General features: G+C 42.6%; 1 protein-coding gene across 4 annotated transcripts in view; it reads right to left on the reverse strand.

Moving 5' to 3' along the window:
* Positions 1–571: 571 nt before the first annotated feature.
* The window catches only part of SLC45A4 (solute carrier family 45 member 4), an 84,934-nt gene continuing 61,138 nt past the window's right edge, over positions 572–24,367 (reverse strand). For 3 of the 4 annotated variants that reach the window (XM_032134476.1, XM_032134455.1, XM_032134466.1), the window contains 6 exons: positions 12,642–12,830; positions 10,144–10,323; positions 8,958–10,033; positions 8,759–8,858; positions 7,570–7,781; positions 6,351–6,713 (listed from right to left, as the gene is read on the reverse strand). In XM_032134476.1, coding sequence (XP_031990367.1) covers positions 6,351–6,713; positions 7,570–7,781; positions 8,759–8,858; positions 8,958–10,033; positions 10,144–10,323; positions 12,642–12,830 — 2,120 coding nt within the window. Of the gene's footprint in view, positions 6,714–7,569; positions 7,782–8,758; positions 8,859–8,957; positions 10,034–10,143; positions 10,324–12,641; positions 12,831–24,367 lie in introns of all 4 variants that reach the window. The other variant, XM_032134444.1, reaches the window with a different exon arrangement.

The raw sequence follows: 24,367 nt of genomic DNA on the forward strand, positions 1-24,367 counted from the left end.
CACAGATCAAATCAGTCAAGGAAACTAGAAATCAAATGGGACAAGTGAGCTCTTCACTGCAAGTTTACCCATCAGCTGTTGTTTGTGATCTGGCTCCAGCTTTCCCCTCTTCTTGTTCCCAATGGTCCCAGAAGTTGACGAGTTTGGATGGGAACTTGATTTCTTTGGAAGCTGCTTGTGGCTATCGAATCATAGACTCATAGGTGACTGGGGAGACCCTCAGCTCCTCAGCCCTCGTGATGGCATGAGAGGTGACGGATTCTGTGTGGGAGCCACCACCCTTTGTCAGAGCAGAGTCTGGAGCTGGGGACACACACCTGCCCTAGGTATCCCCATTTTGTTCCTCTACCTGTGCTCTCTCCTGGGTTACACCGGAACCCTGCAAGTGTCAGGTGAGTTTAGAACCATCTGTGAATATTAACACCCGGATTTTTGCCAGGCAATGTTTGGCAGTAGCATTTTTTTAATGAAGCTCTGGGGTGCAGGTGAGTGTTACTTGCCTTTCACAGCTCAGGGACCTGGTGTCCCTCTGCTCACCTTCCCTACAAACACCACAGGGACACGAGCCACCAACTCTTACTGAAATGTTTATTAAGATCGAACTTCGGAACAACGGATTGGAACACAATGTCTCATGGAGTAGAATATTTCTAAATTGATTTTTTTCTTTTCTATGCATAAATGAAAAAAAAATCAAGATTATACAAAAAGAACAGAAAGTGCAGAACACAATAAAACAGTTCTCATGCAACAATTTTTTTTTATCTTTAAACAGAAAATAAGCTCAACAGTGTAGAAATAAAAATCATACATACATTATGCCATCTACGCACTCAAACATTCATCTGTGACATCACTTTTCTTTATCCCTTTTTCCTCATAAAACAACATTATGTGTTTAACACATGCTTATAAACATTGCTAAACTCAGCAAGAGCTATTATAGTGCCCCAACTTAATAAGTTGATAAAAAAGTAGTTGTCATATGGCCAGTTCACAAAGGAACTAAATATTCTCTTTTTTTTTTTCTTTTTTTCTTTTTTTTTAAATTTTTCCCCGCTATGAGATGCCTATATGCAGCTTTCTAGTAATACGAGGCATTTAAAATAAGCTGGTCATTTGGCTACTTAAAGGGCTTAGTGTTCATGTTACATCAGGAAAAACAAATTCACATTGGGAACTGCCAATTTGTTGAGAGAAAAGTCTGGATTTTGAGGTTATTTATTACAATTTGGCTGTTGCTAAGGACTGAGTAGGTGCAGAGTAAATAAGGTGACAGCGAGTTTGACTAAATGCTCCCAGAGCTTCACCCCGAACTTCCAAATTTAAGAATAAATGTGCCAGAGCAGGTCAAATTGAACCATGCCCTGCATTTTCCCTAAAATTTTAGTAGGTCGCAAGGGCATCAAAAGTCCTTTAATTACAGCAGATGCTCTCTTTTGGTGGGAGATGTGTTTGTCCCTCCTGGGCACCCCTTGCGTTCCCTGGGGCGAGGGAAGCTGAGGTGGAAATTCAGCTGAAGCTGCTCAGGTTGAGGAACCAAACTGAACTGGTTTTCCAGGAGGTGATTTTAATTTACATGACAGGAAAACCTGGAACACCTTAATGAGCAGATCAGTGGGTGTGAGTGCCATGTCAGGAAAAGGAACTGAGCCTTTTTGTTGTTTTCTAAGGCAGCTTCCGAACTGCTGAGCCTCAAATTTAAACCCCAGTTGGTGTTTGAGCTGCTGCAGCTCCTTTGGATGCAACATGACAAAGAGAAAACTTTGGGTAGCTCCACTTTTTCCAAATGACCATTTTTTGACGTGCTTTACAAATGTTCAGCTTTGTCATTTAAGGAAGGAAAACAGCTAAAGGACTCTCTGGAACCATAGAGTTTCTGCAAAGAAAAATAAAATTTGGTATTTCTTCCACACAGTCATTAATAACATTTCTGTGCAACATTTGGTGTCCGTTACATTTATTTGGCCTTTTCAAAGGAAACGAGGACAAAACAGCTGCAAAAAACCCCAACTTCTCTTTCACGACAGACACTTCAGATGCCGAAGCTGCTACATGTGCTTGGAATATCATGCAGGAGTTCATTTGTTAACTTAAATAGGATACATATTTATAGCTGAGCTTGTCTTGCATCAGACTAGGATGAGGGAAACCCGGAAGAACTCAGTTGAGAACACTGTGGAGTACAGTGGCAGCAACACACAACCCCCAAAGGTATTTTGGCCTGAGCAGTGTGTCTGGAAATGTACAAACACATAGGTGCAGACACACACACATCCCTAAAACCCCCAAATCTCAGCACCTGCCTCCTGCACTTCCCTCCTGCTCAAATGTCCCAGCTCTCCTAGGAATAAAATGTGACTTTCTCCACCTTTACTCAGAAGTGTGACCTCAACCTGCATGGCCGTGAGATCTAGCAGCCAGGAAAATCCTGCTTTTTGTGGTGGATGCTGGAGGAAGCCAAACTCACCCCCGACCAAGGGCAGGGGATGCATTCTTAACGATGGAACCCAGGTTTTAATGAGGAACCTGGCAAAAAGCACTGTGGTTGCTGCTGTCATTCCAAGTGCTAGGGGGTTCAGATCAGATGGGAGAGGGATAAGAAAGACTCAGTCCTCGCCTCTGAGGAAAACCTCATGCAGCCTGTTCCATCCTGGGGTCTGAGTGCCAGCATTGGAAAGAAAGAAAGAAAAGAAAGAAAACCAAGAGGGTAAATCTGCAGCCACCTCCTTTTCAGACTGATGCGCTGGGAATATTCCAGAGCCTAGAAAAAGGTTCCAAGTGAAAGGGGAAAAGGACATCCTGGGTTTCAAGGAGCACAAACCTCTGTTGGATTTACTGGCCTCCTCCCTCCTGATGATGAACAACCCCTATCTTTCCACGACTGCTCACAGCCAGCACCAGCAAACCACCAGGTTCGTGTTATTAAAAGGCTATTTAGGCAATAAATCTCATGAAAGTCACTGAACCAGCAGGAAGAGAAACATTCCTAAGAAATTATTGCTTCTGGAGTCTGAAATGGCCATCCACCAACAGCACAGATCTCACTGGGCTCTTGGAATAACCCAACAGGGCCAAATGCACACTCTGCCTTTCCGAGAGGTGGAAGTTAAAGCTTCTCTGCTCTCACATGAAACATATCAAGATGTGCAGCTGATCGACCACAGCCCTCAAGGGTCTGAGCACCAGCAGTGCTTCATGTCACACATCACGGCAGCAGAACAGGTTAAAATAGTTTATGGTCTTGAACAATGCTAAACCTTAGTCCTACTATACTGAAGGTCCAACGGGATGACTTTGACTAGACAGGAATACAAACAAAAAAAAAGATGCTTGTTGGCACCAGGAATAACAAAAAAAGCCACTTCAAACTTCTCTTTCTGCAAGTTCTGCAACAAACACATAAAACTGTACTACTTTAATTGTGGCAAAAAAAAAAAATCTGTATCAAAAGATAAGGTAAGGGACAGATGAAGAAATAAATCATTGCCCACTCTACCCTGAGAAGTGCTGGGGCTAGAAAGAAAACTCTCACATCCAAGGAAAAGCCCTCGGGAGACCTCAGCAGGTGAAGCCAGCGTGGGGGTTTCCCAGGCTGGCCAAAGGACAGGAGGAGATGCTTTGGCTGGGGCTCCCCAAGTTAATCCTTCTGGCAACACTACAAAAACTTCAGCACATTTACAATGAATAATTATTTCCTTTGCCTTTACCAGGGAGTGAAATCAGCTTCCTGTCGTGGCAGCACGCATACTCCTGTGTTATGAGCCCCATAAACAACTCCAAACATGGATTTTAACATCCAGTTCTTAGAAATGAGGCTCTGCCAAACGCTGTCCGTGACAGAACTGGCCCTTCCCTGCCTTTGCTTGAAGCCTCTGGGTTCGAAAGTAAAGGTCCTTCCTCCCTCCTTGCCCTTCCCTGGCTGAGAAAGCTCCATAAACATGGGTGAGCTCACCCCCAAAATGGTTTCATGTTCTCTCTGTGGGACGTGAAGTCAGAGGGAGCTTCAGCTTCTCCTCCCTCTCTGCAGCGACTTGGTCAGTGTGATGGCGCAGTGAAAGAGATCTTAGCTTAGAAAGTGCAGTGTGGAGTAAAGAAGATTTGATCCACGCTGGTCCATGGAACCCTTGGGAAAAGTGTAAGGCTGGCACTGGTCAGAAGATGCAGGTTTTTAAACTGTTGAAGAACCTTTTCAGCAGTAGAGATTCAAATAAGGAGTACTTGACACTGGTCATTAACCAAAAGCAGAATCTTCAAGGAGCTTCAAAACTAAAATATTAAAGCCACTTTAAAATGTGTAACTCAATACGTAACTTACACAAATGCCAGTTCTAGGGTGAAACACAACACTTGTCTCTCACATATGAACATCACCAGAATATATTAAATGTAACTGAGATGATAAAATGCACGGCAGAATTTCTCACAACTGCTTTCTTCAGTGAGGTCTCACACTCTTCAGTAGTATCGCTCCCCTGGCTGAACACAGTTCACAGTATGTGTTCTAAATAAAAAATATTCACCATAGAAAAAAAAGACTTCCTCAAGACACTTGGAAAAACAAATACAACCCCTAAGTCCTGTGTGATTACATGTACTTCAGTGCTCTGTGATGTCACCAGCCTAAAAACATTGTCACCCTTGATAGCAGAGGCCATGGGCATGACTGGAAGCCCTCAGAGAAACCCACAGATGCCATCTTCAAATACACCCAAACATCCATTTCTCAAATACACTGACAATTCAAGTAATTCATTAAAAACTGCTTTTCATATTGAAATCTAGCTTCTTTGTCTGAATGCCTGTATTGCAGCATGATTGACACAAGCATTTGCAAGTCTTGAAGGAGGAGGAGGAGTTTGAGGCAGCAGGAATCTCACACTGCCTGTCCAGCACATGGATTGATGGCAGCCTGGGGAGGCCCAAGCCAAAATGAGTCAACAGCATCACAAACACTTCTTATGAATGACAAATGGAAGTTTGGTTTTGAAAGTTGCTTTAAATGGCTACTGGATAATGATCCAAACCTATTTTAAATGAAGTTAGCACAACTCTTTCAAGCTCTTTCCAGAAAAGTATCTTTGCACTGCAGCTGTGTCCTGAATCACAGAAGGGGACATGGAGGATGCGCTGACGACATTGGTACGGCAGCTCGGAAGAGCTCCAGCCTACAATTCCTCCAACACAGGGGCTGGAACAGCAACTTTTGAATTTTAAGGCCTAAAAACTGTTTCTGACACAGATTTTTATACACCCAGACTATGCCATAAAGTGACAGAGGTAGGCCTTGGGTTCTCCTTGTTGTACTGACCCTGTGCCTTTACCTCGGCTGCTGCGTTTCCAGCCAGGAGGTTAAAGGATCGTAGAAAGTGCAATTAATCAATGACTTCCTTTCCCTACGGAAGAGAATCGCATGCCCCTCCCATGAAGCTGACCCCAGAGATGCCCCTTCTCCATGGCAGCTTCATCCAGAGATGATCAGGTTTAAATGCCAAGAAAACACCCCCGAGATCACCAGCACGTGAAACTCTCAGCTAAAAATTGTCACAGCGTATTCCAACAACATTCATAAAATACAGCACTTGTGATAAAAAAACCTGTGAGTGCTGGTCACCTCTCCCAGCTGCTGCTCCTTCCATCTGCATCTGACATCCAGCACCCAGTGTCACCCTCTCCTGACGAGCAGCAGATTTGGGAGTGGTTGTGAATAGTATGACTAAAAGAATTCACAGCAGTTTCTTAGAAACTGCAGTAATTGCTTTTTTTTTCTTGAAAATAATTGCAAATAAAAGGATTCTGTAGTAATTGCACTAACAAAAACATGAAGTCTAAAATTAATGTAGCTGTCAGACCAGTAATATCATGCTCATGAAAAGAATTGATCGATGTCTAAGCATTTGAGTCCATTATTACGCTAGTGAAATCTGAAATGTTCCGACAAAAAAATGGCAAGAGACTATAGGTCGAGATAGCTTCCATTTTCCGTTAGTTTAAGAACAGCCGAAAACTTAATTTTTCTAACTGCTAATTGTATACACTGTGAGTCTCATGCAGATTAATAAAACTTATTCGAAATCTAAATGTATTCTTAATAAAAAAGTGTTCAGAAATGATGTTTCTAACTTGTAGAGAAAGCAATTAGCATCAGAGTGACCTGCTCAAACCTAGAGGAAGGACTACAGAATTTAATTTACATTTTTGCACGAAACTGCCTTTTCTTCTGCAAATTTTAGCTACAAGTAGTGAAGGTCCTAATTTGCTTTCCTGGAAAAAAAAAAACCAAACACAACAAAAGTTCTTGATCCTGCACCTGCACTCCTTGGAATGTGGGTGAACAAGTGGCGGTGGCCTCACACGGCTGACTCGCCCTCTGGCTCTGTTGCCGCAGCTCCTTTGCGCGTCAGCTTCAGCACCGTCGGCTTCTCTGTGCCTGTGCCTTTGCCCTCGGCTGTCTCTGGAGGACCCAGTCCCTTCTGCTCTTCCTTTGGCTCTTCGTTGACTTCAGGGTAAATAACCAAGAAAGTCGCTGTCAAAAAACCCAGGAAGGATCCCACCGAAGCCACCATGGGGATGACTCTGACCGTGCCAACTGCGTCCACCACGCCGCCGAGCGCGGAGGCCACGAGGATCTGGGAGATGTAAACCTGACACGACAGGATGGCGCAGTCAATGCCGAATCCCCGCTTTGAGTTCCCAGGGCTGTGGTGAATGTACTGGAAAAAGACAAGAAACATGGTAGGAGGTAAAACAATGGATGAAAGCAAATACTTGAACACCAGAACTTTCTGCAAATTTCTCAGCCCCATGGTCAACTTTACATCATCCATGACACAACTCCAGAGCAACAGCCTCCTTATCTGCTCATCAACAACCTCCTCACCCTGCAGCATGAGGCAGGTATTGACTGGGTCACTTCTAGCCCAGATCAGCTCCAAGAGGAGGTTTTGTAAAAACAATTTTACATCGAACATTTGGTGTTACATGAAACATTATTTTTATGATCATAAAAAGGAATCCCCCTCCCTAGCGCAATGCAGGAACTTGTAACAAATGATCCTACTGTAATTTGCAATCCAAATGGAACAGTGGAAATACACTGTTGGGAAGTAGTATCGTCCTTGTTTCCAGCAGAACTGGTTTGTCTTATGCATCCCCAAATTACAGCTGCATTTCCAGACTCACTTCAAAATCTAAGACTGTTAAAAATCTGAGTAACACTACCATATCACATCCAAGACAGGAGTAACAAACAGATATGTAGTAAATACTCCAATAATAATTTAATTTCTCTTCATCTGCCATATGCACCCAGATCCTTTTATACCTCAGCATAGGGAGAAGCAGTCATGACCCCCTCTGAAGCAGTCATGACCCCAACTCAATGCCAAGACCGTCTGATTTCAGCATCAGCTCCTGCTATTCACTATCCATTCAAGGTGTGGCACATATCCCAACAAAACAGGTATCTTCAATAATGGGATTTAACAAATCCATTTTGCCACTGTGATCTTCAGAGAAACATGAATGCTCTGCCTTTATTCACATATATACTCCAAATACTCCACGTACCTGTTTAATCTCATGGTATTGTCCCAAAAGCGCATAGGGGCAGTAGGAGATGCTCATGGAGACTATTCCCATCGTGCTGATCATTATCATGGTGACATACACGTTGGGGAACATGGCCATCACTGCAGTGCCAAGGGAAAAACCCAGGGTGCCCAGGATGTAGATCACTTTTATGCTAAGGTCGTAGTTGTCCAAGTATTTCTGCAACAAGGCTGCAGAGATAAAGAATAAAACAGGAATCATAGAATTGTTTGGGTTGGAAGGGACCTAAAAGATCATCCAGTTCCAACCACCTCTGCATGGGCAGGGACACCTTCCACTAGCCCAAGCCCCATCCATCCTAGCCCTGAAAACTTCCAGGGATGGGGCAGCCACAGCTTCTCTGGGCAACCTGTGCCAGTGCCTCACTATCCTCACAGGGAAGAATTTTTTCCTAATATCCAATCTAAACCTACTTTTTTCAGTTTGAAGCCATTTCCTCTTAAATATCAGTTTACTCACTAAAGTTTTAGGGGACTGATGTGGCCGTGGCAGCTCTATCCCTGTTTAGGATGTGGATGTTCAGTGCATATTTGGGCTGTCTGAGCAGCACAGCCCAGACCTCACTAGGAACAAGATGCGTTCCTGCTTCAGAAAGAGCCTGTCCCCATGTCAGCTGTGTAGGCATGCCTGCAATGTGCTGCAAAAGGCAGAATTTAAGTTTGGAAAAAACTCTCAATTTCAGGGTCTATTCCAAGCCCAAATTATCTGCAGAATGACTTTCAGAAATACATATTTATAATTTTGATTTAAAAACAGTCTTTGCAAAAACTCTCTTGCATATGTTTAAATCTTCTACCAAGAATGATTTTAGTTTCCTGAAGGCTTGTTAAATGCCACTCAATATCCATTTTGTGCTTTATGCCACTTAACCATCTGCTCATATTTCCACCTCTACATTTGGAGGAACTTTTTAATATCGATTCTTAAAGAAGCCCTTCCCCTTATGATCACATGAAATGCTTTTCCAAAATATTCTTTACCCCAAACAAGGAGGTGGATGCCAACTGAAGTAACACTATTTCAGGAGGGCCAGGAGTTGGACGATCCTTGTGGGTCACTTCCAACTCAGAATATTCCGTGATTCTACTTTCACCTTAGAAATACATGCATGAGGTGCATTCCACTGTGTGATTGCACAGTCTCTTACCTGAACAAACGGCAGCAGTAGCAGCATAAATCACCAGCCCCCAGCATCCCATCTGAACCCCAGCATTGTAGGCATGCAGCTCAGTTGAGTTCGAAGGGGCCTGCAACAGACACAAACACCAACACCACTTTGTTGTACTGAGAACATCTCAGAAATGAGGGACTCTGAGCAGGTCTGCCCATGGGAACTGCTCTCCTACCTTTGGATCGCCCTGGAAAATGACCTGTCCCATGAAATCTGTATAGAACACAGCTTCAGCAATGATGGAAAACCAAGTCAGGAGGTGGCAGACGCACAACCTCAGCAGCTCCTTGGGCATCTTTAGCATCGACAACCACAAGAGTCTGACAGTGGTTTCGGTCTCGCCCTCTTCGCTCTCCGTGTCCCCGCTAGAGTTGGTGGTGCCGCTCTGGTTGCGGTGCCGGCAGCGCTGCCGCTGCCGTTTCTGCATATCGTAGATGTCGTTCATGCTGCGCGAGGACTTGATCAGGACGATGGCGTTGGCCCGGCGGAAGCGGTACCGGTGGGAGCCAATCTTGCCGTAGTACGAGAAGGTGTAGGACGGCTGCCGGTAGAACATGTGCCTTCGCCTCCGCATGGAGTTGGAAGTGCTGGACTGCTTCATGCCTATTCTGGCGTGTCCATTGAGGAACTCTTTTGGTAGGGAGCCGTTGATGTTTGGGACTTTATCTTCATTTAAACGATTATCAAGCAACATTTCCTCCTCCTTCTCATTTTCCCTAAGGAAAGCAGACAGGTGGTTGAGTTTGGACTTCATGATCTCCTGGCTCGTGTTGTGGGGAGTGTTTGGATATGAAGCATCCTGAAAAATGGAGGGCTCGATGTCATGCAGGAAAAGCAGCTCTGATTCAATTTCCAACGTGGCATCGGGCATGTGCAGAACTGAGTCACTCTTGCTTCTCACAATGTTCACCTCAAGGAACTCCATATTGAGGTCATGCTCCGACTGAACCTCATCATGGAACATGGAAGCTCCATACGGCTCTTCCTCACTAATTACATTCAGCCGATTCAGAGGGGGGAGACTGCCACTGAATTTGGCACTGGAAAGTGTGTCTCCTTCGTCATCGATCCTGTCCTGCTGAGGGTTATATTGCTCTTCTTCAATGCTAAAAAGGTGGAGAGCAACGGAGACAGAGAAAATAATGGCTGCAAAGAAGAAAAGGACTTGCTCTTGAGATTTAAAAATGCTACCCAAGAAGGTCTGTGTCCAGTCCAGCCCTCCTAACATATAACCAATCGCTCCTCCAAGACCTGCGGAACAGAAAAAAGTGAGAAGTGAGTTCTGGAAAAATCAATTCAGCCACAACCTAGTCTTCAGGAAGACCGAACAGCTGCCGAGAACATCTCAGCTAACTCCATACCAGCTGAAAACGCATGGATGTTCAGGGCCATGTCTTGCTCTTCACTGTCCACCACATCCAACAAGTAGGCCCGAATTGGCCCTTCAGTTGCATCGGCACAGAAGTCCAACACCACAACCCCAAGCACTGTGAGAACTATCCCAATGGGTTGCTTGTCTGGGACATCACCAATAGCCAGACCTGGGGAGAAATGGGAGAGGAATCTGAGCACCTCATTCAAAAAGGGAAAACTCCCAGGAACAAGCTTAACACCTTAAGAGAGAGGCGGCCAACACGCTCACTGAAAACATTCCTTTTGGTGCAAAATGGCAATTTCAGCTCTTTGGCACAGTATCATGGAAGGTCTCGGACAAACATTATGTTTTACGTTTGTCAGACTGACATTTGTCAAAATGTTATTTTATAAAGCATCTCTGAAACCTCTGGGAGCACCGGATATTATTTCGTATTCCTCCCATGTATTCTCCTTCCGATGTGGAAGGCTGTTTTTATAAAAGACAGCCGTGGTGGGAGAGGGGAGAATCCAAAATGACATATTTCATCTGTCGGATACATTCACAGGTAACTGCACTGCTGGCAGCATTCCTGACGTGATACTTAACATGCAGTGGTTGCAGTACACCAGGATAAAGTGAAATTTAACCCTGTCATCTCTGTCTTTGCTTTCTTAAACATTCCTATTTTCTAGATAGCTTTTTATAAGCAAAATTTTTAAGGATGAAGCAACAAGGATGTATTTTGCATTGCAAAAAGCATCAGTCAGCTGCTGTTGACAGCACAGGATGAAACGCTTTTTGTCTACATAGTAGAAAGGAGCATTAGCACAGAGGTGGATAATTTGTCATGAGATGAACCAGTGACAAAAGAACAAATTACTTGAATCACAGAGATTTAGAAGTTACACATGCGAGGCTGATAAAACCATTAGTGTAACTGATTAAAATGTCTATGGAAGGAGATGAACTGGCTAAGCCACCAAAAATCATCTAAATCTTAAGCGCTGATTCCTGCATATTGAATCCTCATTTATACCAAGCCCTTTGAAGACTAAAGAAGTTTATAAGTGTTCCACACTCAGCTGAACCCTACAGCAGAAAACACCAACAGTGCTTTAGAACTGCTGGAAACCTAAATAGGGCAGGAGAGAACATGAGTTGAGTAAGCTGTTCCCCTGGGACATGGTTGTATCACAATTGGGATTAGCCAACCTCTGTGTTCCTGGTTCCCCTCCCTATGACTCCTACTGCCAGAGGCCACGTTATGAAAGAGGGTCTGATACAGTTTTTGCAGCATCTCCTGTTCTCCCAAATTGCAATTAGGATTGCAAGTAAGTGGAGACTGAGGATAGGAAATTTTGTGCTGATTTATTTTAAGGCTTCAAAATAAGCCTATAAACTGAGCATGAGGTTTGCTTGCCAGTATCAATGGCTCCTGACCTGAACTACTGTACGGAACTGAGAGCTTCATATCGCTTAAAATCTTGTAAGAGGGCTGTAGTCTAACATCCTGGAAACAACTGGAGGAAGAGGAATAAGTCTTGGAGACACAACAACTAAATACAATTGATGCCATAGGAAAGCAATTCAAATAAGTAGTGTAAGTTCAAAAAGCATAAGCTAAATGTAATTTTTCTGAATAGTTTGTCCACTACAGTTTGCAGAGAATTGAAACCAATCATAGGGCATTCCAGTCTGGCTTTAACAAGCTGAGCCAAGGTAACATTCCACTCATTTCCCTCAATTAGTAGACCTGTTTCACAATAGAGCTGCATCTAATCCTGAAAAAGAGAGCCAAGAGGATGTTATTAGGTGCTAAGTTCCTTTTGTTTGCATCAGTCCAACCATTTTGTAAACATTTTCCCAAATGTACTTGCAGTCACCTCTCCTACAATAAATTTACAAAGAGATTGTAGATTAAATTCGTAGTAAACTATGTTTGAGGGAAACTATTTTTACCAGCTTTGATGGGGGCTCAGGAAAAATTATTTTCCCACATAGTTTTTGATAAACAAATATTAACTGTGTTCTGGACATTTTCAATACTGGGTCTAAGAAAAGCACAAGAAAAAGTGAAAAGATAATTTTTGAAATAATGCTGGAAACAGGATGTGTTGCCAGATATGCATTAAAGGGAAAAGGGATCACAACAGGAAACATTTCCCTGTGAACAGGTTGCTACAATTTTCCCATGTCAAGGATCGACCAAATTCGTCTCAGCGTCTGCAAACATGCTGGCAACCATTGTATTAATAACATTGTTATTAATACCAGTTACAGCTACGATTGCACAACGCTCAGCACAGTGCTGTAACTTGTGACTTCAAATAATAACAAGCAAGATGGACAGAGCTCAAGTGCAGGGCTGTGAAGATTTCTAATGATTTTAACATTAAATATAAATTAAACCAACTGCAGAGCATTATCTTTACATCCTACATTAAAATATCAAAGCAGGTACATTAGCAGGAGGTACATGTAGGGGATTTCCTTGTTATTTACCTATCACAGAGCCATTAAGGAAAAGTGCAACTCCAAAGAGAACACCAATGCAGAGAGCAAGGATGAAAGGCCGCCGGCGGCCCCAGCTCAGCGTGCAGCGGTCACTGGCTGAACCTATGAGTGGAGTGAAGATCAAGCCCAGGATTGGGCTGAGGAACCAAGTGAGGCTGTAGTATTGTTCAGGAAGACCTAAAACAAAGACAAAAATGATGGAAAGGTTATGTGGTACACACTGAACATTTCACTCTATACATTAAGTTTTGTTACAGCGTTGAAAATTGTAAATTCAGGGTAATTTACCTACAGTGAATTCTCTCCCAAATTAAGAACTCATTTAAGAATCTTTAGCAATAGTTAAAAATACAGCAGAGATTGTTTATCTTTCAAATACCTGGGCAATAAGAAGGTAACAATTGGAGTATTTCTGCTATTGAATCCTCTATCCATTTGTGGAATATAAACCCAAAGGTTTTAGGATGCTTGGAAGCTGCCTGGCTGTCATATATACAGACCCCCAGCTCAATAAAGTTTTTAAGATTCAAAATTGAACATTACAGTGGTGCTGTTTTCATTTAAGACCACCCCCATAAAAGAATTATTAAAGATTTAATGGACTGAGAGTGAAGGATAGAATTTGAATGTCTTATTAAATATCCCATTTCTAAGCACAAAATGTTTACGTACAAAAATGAACAACAGACAATAAAAACAACAATTAGCATTTATTCATCAACTTAGATAAATCTAAGGTTTGCTCATCCCCACTATCTTTGCTTTCTTTAAGAACAGAGGTGACTGTTCATGAGATTAGATGGGAAAATTTAAAATTTACTACATAGCACTTACTAGAAAACAACAACTTACTAGAAATAATAATTTCTGGAGAAGAAAGAGCTCCCAAGCCCTGCTCTCCACATCCCCAGCACGGAGCAGTGGCCTGCAGATGGCAGACTGGCCACAGCAGCAGCCAAGCCGGCTCCTTTGGGACCTGCCTCCTGCTCGTTTATCAGCACAGGGCAGGTAACACTCAGACACGGTTCTTAGAAAACCGTTAAAAACATAACAATCTGTTTCTTGCAGTCCAACTGATGCCAAGACAGAAAAACTCAGTGTCTTTATCCCAGGAAGGAAAACCATTTATTATCCAAACCCATACACGGTGAGTGCGAGCAGCATTTGACCTTTGCTGGTGAGATCAACCTGTACCTTGTGCTCCCTGTTCAGCACACTGAGGCATCCATTATCAAGCAGGATTATACCAATCCCTGCCCAAAATAGCCTCTGATGCAGATTTGGAAGTCTAATCTGCTGCTGTTTAAAGTAGCACCAAATCTTGACTAGCAACACTGACTTCTTCCATGAGACAGATCAGATTTTCCCAAGAGTGTTGCACACTCTGTGGTGATACAGAGATATATTATGGAAAATAAGCTATTTTTTGGCATTAAAAACCAATTTCATCATCAGGATTCAAAATCCAGGTCTGAGGCCGAGGTCTGTGTGATTTGACTCAACTTTGGCTAATGAACAAGCTAACAGTGACAGCTGCCTTGATGAGCCTAGAGTTATGGAAAGAGACCTGCCCCTTCTGAAACTTCCCAACCTATGTTTTCAGACCAAATACGCCATGAACCTCCTGCCACAGGGAATGGCACCATGGTTCAGCCACCCTTCCTTGTTACAGGCAGCTAGAGGCCTGTACTGAGGCCAGTACTCCACATCACTACTTACCATGGAACTGTTGACTCCTTCTGCACAGGATTTAGATCTTTAGGAAAGGGCTGTGTTTGTACAGGTGGGACTGTGTTCACATCATGATTCAAATCACTATCTCTTACTTAGCTTTTCCTACTGTTTGGTGATGTCTTGGCTGACATGGAAGTTTTAGCTGAGATGTAACTCTATGTGTTTGCATATCGGACCTAAAGCTCTTGTTCAAAAAGCCACAGGTCCCTCCAGATCCCATCCAGATTTGGACCATCCAGCTTCTCTTCATGAACACTGTCCTCATCAAATATGCAAGTTAGAAAGCCAGCAATTCAAGCAGAAGTGCAAGGAAAACTTCCATCTCCCTGTGGCTTAAACACTCCCTTTAACTTCACCAGGTTCAACAGCTTCCCAAGCACACAAGCAGGTTCAGGCACCTCATATTTAACTGGCACCTCACCTGCTCCAGGATGCTGACACTTACCAGTGCCTGAGCGGGCTTAAAAATTAATCAGTGATGGGGAAGAGGAAACATTTGGTTCAAGGCAAGCAAAACTAAAGGCTGGGCATGATTCATTTAGGGTGAAAGATTTTTCTCCAGGACATAGAAGACATGGCAATGTGTAAATACTCTTCCCATTTTGCCTGCACAGAGCCATCCCGGGAGCAGTGGTTAAGCACCCAAGGTTGCTACTGTGTGAGGCCAAGTCCCTGCAAAGTGTGTTTCAAACACAGTGAGAAGCTGCAGCTTAACCAAAGTCATGGATCTTTATTGCAGTGATCATCAACATCTGGAATAACTCGATGGCATTTCACTACACAAGGGCTGTGTGTTGAAAGCAGACACTTCTTTTCTGAATTATGTTGTGACTTGTGAATTATGAGCTGGGACATCTCAGTTGAGCTCATCCATCAGTAAACACTTGCGAGACGCTGGGAAGGTTTTGCAGTAAATCATACAGAGGCTTTAAATAAACACAGGGGTGAAGGCTGGCAAGAGCTCTGACATCAGCATAACAAGCCTCATCACATCTTATGTGAATAAACAATCAAATAGGCATATATAAGTAAAATGGACACAATTAAGAGATTCTCTTTTAATATTCCAACATCCATTGAGACAAACAATTTGTTTTAATGGAGACTGTGAGCAGAAACAACAAGGAAACACTGGTATATCAGGGACAAGAAACAGGAGTGCAAATCAGGGACACCAGGGGTTGGCGCAGCTCACTGTCCCTCTGTCCTTGAGGCCACCACCTTTTCTCCAGTCTGCAATGACACTTCTCTGTGGTGTATACAGATCTTAACCAAAAAAAAAAGTTCCAAAACCACAGAAACCATTTGAAACGATGATTTGAAATTACTTCTGCAGAGAACTAAAAATTGTTTACAAATATTTCTCCTTCAACTGTGAAACCTGCACTTTTCTAAACTGGACAGATAGGTATTTTTTATGCTTTATAGCCACAGCTAACTGTCATAAAAATGTCCTAAAATTATTTTAAAAATTCAGTACTTGACTTCAAGTACTTTCAAGATCAACTTTGCATGTAATAACTCAAAATCAGATTAAGGTCTGGCTTGATTTTACAGGTCAGTAGAAGAAAGGAAAAAAGGTTTTTTACCCAACCTTAGATACATGACTAAAATGAATGAGTTTTATCTTTCCATGTGTGAGTCAGAGGAGAGAGACTGAAATGCTTTCTTGGGAAGAATTTATTTTTACTTATTGCAAAGGGTGATCTTCCTAACATCTAAGTATTATAAATAAAAGCCTAAATCTAAATATTTACAGTGAAAATGGCTTACTTTGCAGAAGACATGAATCTCAATGATTTCAGAACAGAGCCATGGATGTAGCTTTTATGGAAGGGTAAAAAGGACACTTGAAACCCCAAGAACATTATGTTTCAAGATTCTTCTTTAGAAAAACGACTTTGATATTTTTTTATTGAACTACTCATTAGCAGCCAAAATATCTATCTTTAGAAAAAGAGGCCACGATAAAAATCTGTACAAGAATTAATAGCCCCATGCCAAGAAAAATGGAAGAATTTCTAAAAAGCTCTGAGTGCTCCCCCAAGTAAACAGGAAAGGGATAACTTTCAAGTGAAACACGAGCCATTCCCACAGATTGTGTAATGGCAGGAATCACTGACATGAACACAACCTGCTTTCTCTCTTGCTGGAGAAGCCATGCCATGGGACTGCTTCCATAAGCTAAGTGGCAGGGCCCTGATAAATTGCATTCCAAGTGCACGCCAGCAGTTTATAAAATCATCATGTGTGTTTTACATACAGTTATGCAGAATTCCAAACTGTTACCATTTATTGAGTGACATGTATGGCTTTACTGTAAGCATGTAAACTGTGACATTGTCACATTAGAATTCAGTTGGTTACTCAAGTGGAAAACAACTGAGTGGGGTTAGAGAAGACTCCTGGCGGGAAGTGGGTGCACATGAAAACTAAATTAAAGCAGTACAGGAAAAAAAATTAATCTGCTGTTGGGAGAATTCCCTCCTGACCCTGACAAACTCCTCACCTGAGCAATGCACAGGCAGACATAGCAATCATTGTAGCAATAGGCAGGAAAGCGAGTTATCCTTTTGTGTTTGCTTTCTAGATCTAAAAGTTGAGATGTGTAATTGATAAGCTCAGTCTGCCCAGTGAACCAAAACTCGGAAGAGCTCTAGTGCCCAGAACAGTCTTCTCTTTCTGCACAGATTTAGGTGTCACCTCTGATGTCTGTGCTCAGCACTGTTGCTGAGAAATCAGACTTCTGTAAAGCTCACAGCCATGTTCTACCAGGAGTTTTCCAGGAAAGAGTTTTCTGAGGCACTGAGCACGACCTCCACTGTCCCATGAAGTGAAACTTCAAAAAGTACCTCACAGATGCTCCTCCTAAAAATTCACCCTTCATGCTGGCAGAGTCTGCAGGACCTTCCTCATTCCAACAGTAGCTTTAGTGCTAGACATTTTCATATAAATGAGAATGTTCCAGACAGACAAGGAGAACTCCAACCCCAAAATACTTTTCTTCCCTTAAGAGAGGCTGTTCTGGTTTTAGTATCTTGAATGTCTGCATACGTGATATGCATATTTAGGTTGGCGTGTGTGATTTGGCAGGAGACGCAAAAAAAATAAGACTGAAAATTGAAATACTTAAAGAAATTGTGTGTATAAGTGTGTGTGTATAAACAACAGAAACCCCCCTAAGTCTTCCAGGGTTTTTTGCCTCATAAGAATGAGCTCCAATAATGAAACTTTATAAAAATTCTGTCTGCAAGGGCTTTAGAAAGTTGAAGAAGGTATGTATCCTAATGATTCCTTTCTCTGTATATGTATGCTGCTAAACCTACAGAATGTCACCATTTTATGCAGTATTTTAAAATGGGAAGACAGTTCAGAAGGCAGCTGAGACAGAAAAGACAACAATAAGCAGAAATGTAGAGACAGAGGGATTGTTTTGACACCAAGAAGTTCCTTCTGACGCCCCCATTCAGTGGCAAGGACTCAGTTGGGGGGTGTATTTTAAATAAACTTGGCTATGGTTACATGCTGGGCCAGCAGCCCTACAGCATCCAGTCTCTGATGTGCGTACAGATGCATGGATGCTGGCTTGGACTGGATTTCAAGGCAGCACAGCCATAAGATTGTCATCCATGTGACAGCCATTCCACAACCTCTTAAAGCCAAAAGTGAAATGTCCCAACTGCTGAGAGCTGCTGCACCTCCCTAGAACAGGCTACAGCTCGGCTGAGGCTGATTTTGTATGGCCAAGAGTGGTTCCACGCAGCATATGCCTTTACCAAAGGCTGCTGAGACTCACATGCAGACTCAAAGGCCAAAGCAGCTGCATCCCATTACCAATTTAATGCCGTTCCTTTATTTTGTCTGTAATTTTCCACCTCCACACTTGCCTTGCCAGGTAGCAGCTCTTACAGCAAACCACCATCCTCCAACTTGGAAAAGCAGCCTGGTGACCTCACGGGGGAGGAATAATAACTGGAGGATTATTATTTAGCCTTTTACTGACAGCTAATCTGAGGAAACACTGAGGAGGGAAAAAACATATTGGATAAACAAGGTTAGTATTTGTGGCGTGAACTGAATGTGGAGCAGGTCACAAGGCAGACTCAGAAGTCTCATACAAATCAGTGAGAAAAAGAGCAAAACACAACAACAGCTTCTGTTAGGAGTGACGACTGCCACTGAGACCCTTGTAATATGGCATTTCCCAGCCAGCTACAAACAAACAGGACACTGGCTTCTAGTAAATAAGGGTTTGTTTTTTCCCAGACAAAAAAAGTGCCCAACAATAGTGGGACCAGGACTGCTCACGGTTCACAGGAAATGCTCACTGTGTCACCATCAGTCTAAGGGCTGCGTGAGGTCACGAGTTACACGGAAGAAAGATTAAGTCACGTGCAGTAGTTTCTATTCAAAACCTCTTTTTGATAAGTTCTATTGGGGGAAAAATAGTTCTTTATAAGCTTAACAATAAGATCTGATATGGGAATAGGATGCTAAGGCCCTATTTTCATTTGTTAGAAATCATCACCTAGAGACTTGTTTATACACTTTAAATAAACACCATACAAATTTCTGAACGAACACAAGAAGCTGTCATGCCCTGCAAATGCTTTCTATTCCACAATTTCATCCTTGTATAAAATACTGCGTGCTGCTAAAAATATTTCACATTGATCTGTTTAAAAGTGCACTGCTTATACAAGCTGCTTTGTTTAGACTGCATTTTGAAGGAGTGTAGCAAGCAGAACCAATGCTTGTCAAAAAGCTGTGAAAAAGTTCAAACTCTGGTATCTGTTTTTCATCTTATACATCAAAATTGTAGGAACCACTGCAAACTCAAACAGTTTAGCTTTGGAGGGCCTATATGAGGAGTAGGGGTTTCAGAATAATTTCATAAATTCAGCCAAATATCCATTCCCTTACATTTAAAATAAAAATACAGACTTGCCACACATTTGCGTCTCCCAGAGAAACTGCAAACAAGCTGCAGTGCCTGTTTTGACAACTGCATCACCACGAAACTTTGACCATACATTCTTTGCTTCTTGCTATCTCCCCTCAGATTCTAGGACTTCTAATGGCTTAGAGTGGGACCCTGAGCTGCCAAAGAAACCACATCAGAGCCAATATATGTTGAACCAATGCACTGGATTAGGCCTGACTGGTGGTCTGAGCACTACTGAGGTACAGTCAGCACTTGTACATAGAATTTGTTGCATCCATGAGAAACCACCTTCTAAATTCTGAATTGAAATAGGAACTCTGACCAACAGGGAAGGGATAAGAAAAAGCACAGTAATTTCTCCTGGAGCCTATTACTATGATTTGAGCAGTGAGAGTACAAGTTTTTAAGAAGAAAATAATTTTAAGTACTGCTTAAAATCAGAGCCTGGTAGCACATGAGAGGGGACAGCCTCTAATTTGCACCCCTAATGCTACAGTATCTTACAGCTGCTGGGGTGACAAGAAATGAAGCCCTATACTGGACTTGGTTTTTATGTGAAAATTTTGCTTTTCATTCAATGAGTCCTGCCCATCCTGTATAAGGCACTTGCTCAAGCCAAGTGCTTGTTCAGAAGCCACTTCAAAGAAGCAGCAAACAGCACAACAGCACTGGAGAAAAACTGACCAACACTTGTGGTCACAGGATTCAGTTTAATTGCAAGAATGCAGGTGGAAGAGCTCAGAACAAAACTGTGAGATTTTTCATTGCTGCTTAGCTTCCTACATTAAAATGATTACCCGGCAAGCTGTCAGGCATCTCGATTCGCTCAGTGTCTCAGGAACAACCTACTGCATAAACATCATCTCAAAACTGTGGCTTCAATCTTCCCACTGGTAAAATTCACATCCTGAAATTCCTCTTGTGCCTGTCGAATCAGAGCTCTTGTGCTGAGCCTGCAACATTCATGAGCTGTCAGCACATTATCCACATCTCACAGGCAGGAGTACGTGCGTTCTGCAAGACGAACACTGCTGTAACACAAACATCACCCACTTGCAAGAAGTCTCTCCTCTCCCTCGTCCTCCTCCTGGGTTAGCTCTTGTCAGGAGGTATGGCTGCACAAGGGCTGGGATGCCAGGCTCTAAGCTCACTCAGCTGCTCTGTTATTGCTCTGGATGACATACAGGGCTGCCTCCTCTGTGCAAACAAGGAATTTTTTGTGGGACACAAGACTGGAGGGATAAAGCACAATTTCTCCATTGGATGGGGTTATGGGCACTGAGGGGAGTGATAATCAAGAGAACAAATAATTAATAGGAATACTGCAAAGACATAAAAAACATGGTACTGCAGAAACCTGACATCCAAGGGCAAAAAGCAGAAAACTCCTTCCAACACTACCAGCAGAAGCCAGCTGCAGCCACCCTGGAATGGTCAGGAAAAATCCACAGGACCAAAGAGACACTTTGCAAAGGAGACCGCTGGGGCACTGTCTGTCTTCCAGGACAGGGACCTGCTTCCTGCATTGCTGTGACATTCAAACCTTCTACAGCACATTTAGGCCTTTAAAATGCACCTACATTTCTGCTTTAGTCACTCCCTATCATAAGAACAGGATTCTAGACAAAATCTGCATCTACGTTAGAGATACAGGAACAAATAATTAATAGGAAAACTAAAATGATGACATAAGGTTAGAGATGTAGGAAAACTGTCTGACATTCCCTTAAAACTTATATTTAAAATTTGAGATTTCCTTAGGAGTTGGATGCAAACAAGTCAACACTGTTAGAGCAGAAACAACTTCCAAAAATTTGGCAACTATTTCATACCATGTCTGCACCTAGATTAGAGCCACCCATTTTGAAAGACCAGCTAAACTGGTAATAAAACAAAGCTGTTGCTCTTCAACAGCTTCAGTACAGAAATATTAGTGTGGTGTTTGACATACAGAGTTCTGGAGGTGTTTTTAAGCTGCAGAATATTTCCTTCTGGCAAAGCTATCGTGCCTTTTGAAATTCCCCATGCAATAGCATGCCAGCAGCAACCATGGTGGGTTAAATAAGACTTCTGGAAAATGGAATTAAGGAAATAAGTGACAGGCCTCTTAAAGGATTTCATCATCCAGCTCTCCCATTTTCTGTCTCTGCTCAATTATTGCTTCTCAACCTCCTACAACTGTCCTCCCCTTCTCATATTTGGCAACTGTGGGAGTTGTCAGTGTTTCACTAAGCTCTGCTGCTGCACGGCTGTTCTGCCAAAGTTGTAGAAAGGTTTATGTGGCTTTCCTGACAATTTCTGGTTTATAACCCAGCTTTATGGTGCTGTGTCAGGAAAGAGAAGCGTATGGTAAGAGAAGTGAGCCAAAGGTATGTGTGGAAGGGGGAGAGGGAAAGCAAAAGCCTGGGAACAGCTGAGGTTTGAGGCATCCGAGAGAGAACACATGCGCTTATCTGCAGGCAGGCAAATGAGATTTTCCTTTTAGCATGATCACAAATGCTGTCAAGCAAAGCTTTTAAAGCTTTCATTATTTATTTTAAAGTTTCTAACCCTCCTACTTCCACAGGGGTAGCCTATGGTAATTCAGGTAGAAGACTATTTCTAGCTTACTGCCTTTTTAACAATCCAGTTTTCTACTTCCTTATCCAATATTGATATACATGTCTATTACTTGACTTATTTGCTACTCCTGCTGCTGCTGAGGAGGAGGAATCAAAAGCAATGCATATGACATGCCCTGCTCAAGGAAAGGCCAAAGAATCAACTACTGTTCTAGGTTTTTTTTTTTTGTAACTATAGCTAGTTAGCAATTCCTATAGGTTCCACTGAATTATATACTTATCAAACCCACGGTATTTATTTTTGCCAGGGTACAGTGTAAAGTGCCAGCTTTACTTAAGACAGAAGCTGAACCTTTTATGCTCAAACACTGAGATGGCCAAACAAGCTTTCCCCATGCTGCAGCAGGTAAATAAGCTGCAGAGAGAGCAAGGAAACACAATATTGCCAAGGGCTCTGATCTACTGCTGAAGCTGATTCACTCAAGTTTTCTAGATTATCTGTGCCATCCTTTTTGGCTCTTGTGAAACTTGGTTTTAACTTTTCCTGCTCTCTCACTTATTAACCAATATTTAGAAATATATCACTTTGACACTAATAAGAAATTTGCATCACAGCATTTAACGAGCCGAAATGGAATATAGATTAAATCTGATGCAACTTCCAGTGTGCTGAACCAGCACTAATAAAAAAATTTCTTTTTAACCATCACTGTAGAGAAGTTTTAAGGGTGTTTACATCAACTAAAAAACTGAAAAACTTCTTCACTGTTCCAGAAAAACAGAGGTTATGCTCTGTATCATAGAACCACTCAAGGCTGACTTCACAATGTAAGGGTATTTATTCCCAGCCTATCTCCTGTTGCTGGCCAGTTAAGCAAGCTGCAGATGCAGAAGGACTCGAAGGTCACACACACAACATCAGCATCCATTTCCCATCGCTCCTAAGTGTCTAAATGTATGCAGGCCCGTGTATGAATGCAGCAATCAATAAGCTGTTTCACCACACTGATCCTTCCCTCGCCCCTATGGGATGTAATTAAAAGGCATCAGCCGTACGTGATGCCCCACTTGGGCTCGGCGCATTACGTAACGCTGCGGCACTTCCCGCTCCTCTGGCTGCAAGATTACACATCAATTACTGTGACATGTGTTGCCTGAAGAGATGCAGCATCCCAGTTTATCCAAAGCTCAATAGGGTTTTTCGTCACTGCTTCTAGAATATCGACAAATTTATAAACAAAGGACTTTGGCTTGAATTCCTTGAAAATTCCCAAACTCAAGAGGTTCTTGTACATACAACAGAAAATCTTTCAGCAACTTGTTCTGTTAATCAACAGTGGAGCTTTTGTTGCAGTGATTAACACATTAAAACCCATGACCATCTACTTACGTGGCTGAGTCAAATCCTAACCAAAAACTTGTCTTAACCCCTAGTTTTAATTCCAAGTAGAGTAAACCCTGAACTGTTAACTCTGGATATTCAAACCAGACTGGAGCAACCCTCCCACCTCCTAAAAAAATCTGGTCAACGAACAACACTTCACCTTAAGAACAAGTTTTTAATTAAAATCATACTGGCTTAAGGGGGACCTATTCAATATGGGGCTGTCCAGCAGCACCATGAGGCAGCAGTAAGTGCAGCCTTAGCCCTCTGTGCTCTGGTCCTGTTCTGCTCTGCAGGGCAAGGAGTTTGTGCCCAAAGGAAGCTTTGAGTACCCTTCCACACTGCTCTACCCAGACCCCAAGGGGAGGTGAAAACCTGACTGACATAACTAAGCAAGGACAAGATGAACAGCGGGGCTAGGACATCGCAAATGTTCTGGGACTTGCTCATGGTCAAGATTTTTAAACCACCATTGTAGCAAACACCGGGCTAGAAGGCATCACCAAGATATTAATTCCCACTCACTGCAGCAGAAGTTTCCCCCTGACGTGTCCATCCACCCCACAAACTCCCAAGCCCTAGGGAATCATAAAGGTTCTGGTTCGCCCTGCCAAACAAATGACTGGCATATATATAGTCCAGCATGGCATCTGCTCAGTGTATCCAGGAACAGAATTTGAAAAAGGAAGGCAAGCAGACTTGAGGGTAGCCAAAAAAGTATATTTTTGTTGAGCAGGCAGCCAGACAAACTCTGGTCAGCACAATATTTGTGCCCTTGAATTGCAAGGAGCAAAGAAAACAGTTCATTTCCAGGCTTAAGAGTGAAATGCAAGGAGCTTGTCTCTGCACATTGATAAAAATTCTTCTCTCCTTTCCCAGTTTTTAGACTTGACTACATGCTTGGAAGTCACATGAAAAGAGTGACTTGAGGTGGCTTTTGGCCTGTGTACCCTTGCAGACACCATCTGAGAACCTTCCTCTTCTTGGGGATTAGTGACCAGACAGTTGATCTTTACACTTCAGCTGGGATCACATTTTCATAGTCCTTTTAAGGGTCAGAAAGTGGTGCAGACAGCTCCTGCTATAATTA

Source organism: Corvus moneduloides, chromosome 1, assembly GCF_009650955.1.
Source record: "Corvus moneduloides isolate bCorMon1 chromosome 1, bCorMon1.pri, whole genome shotgun sequence".
Lineage (NCBI taxonomy): Eukaryota > Metazoa > Chordata > Aves > Passeriformes > Corvidae > Corvus > Corvus moneduloides.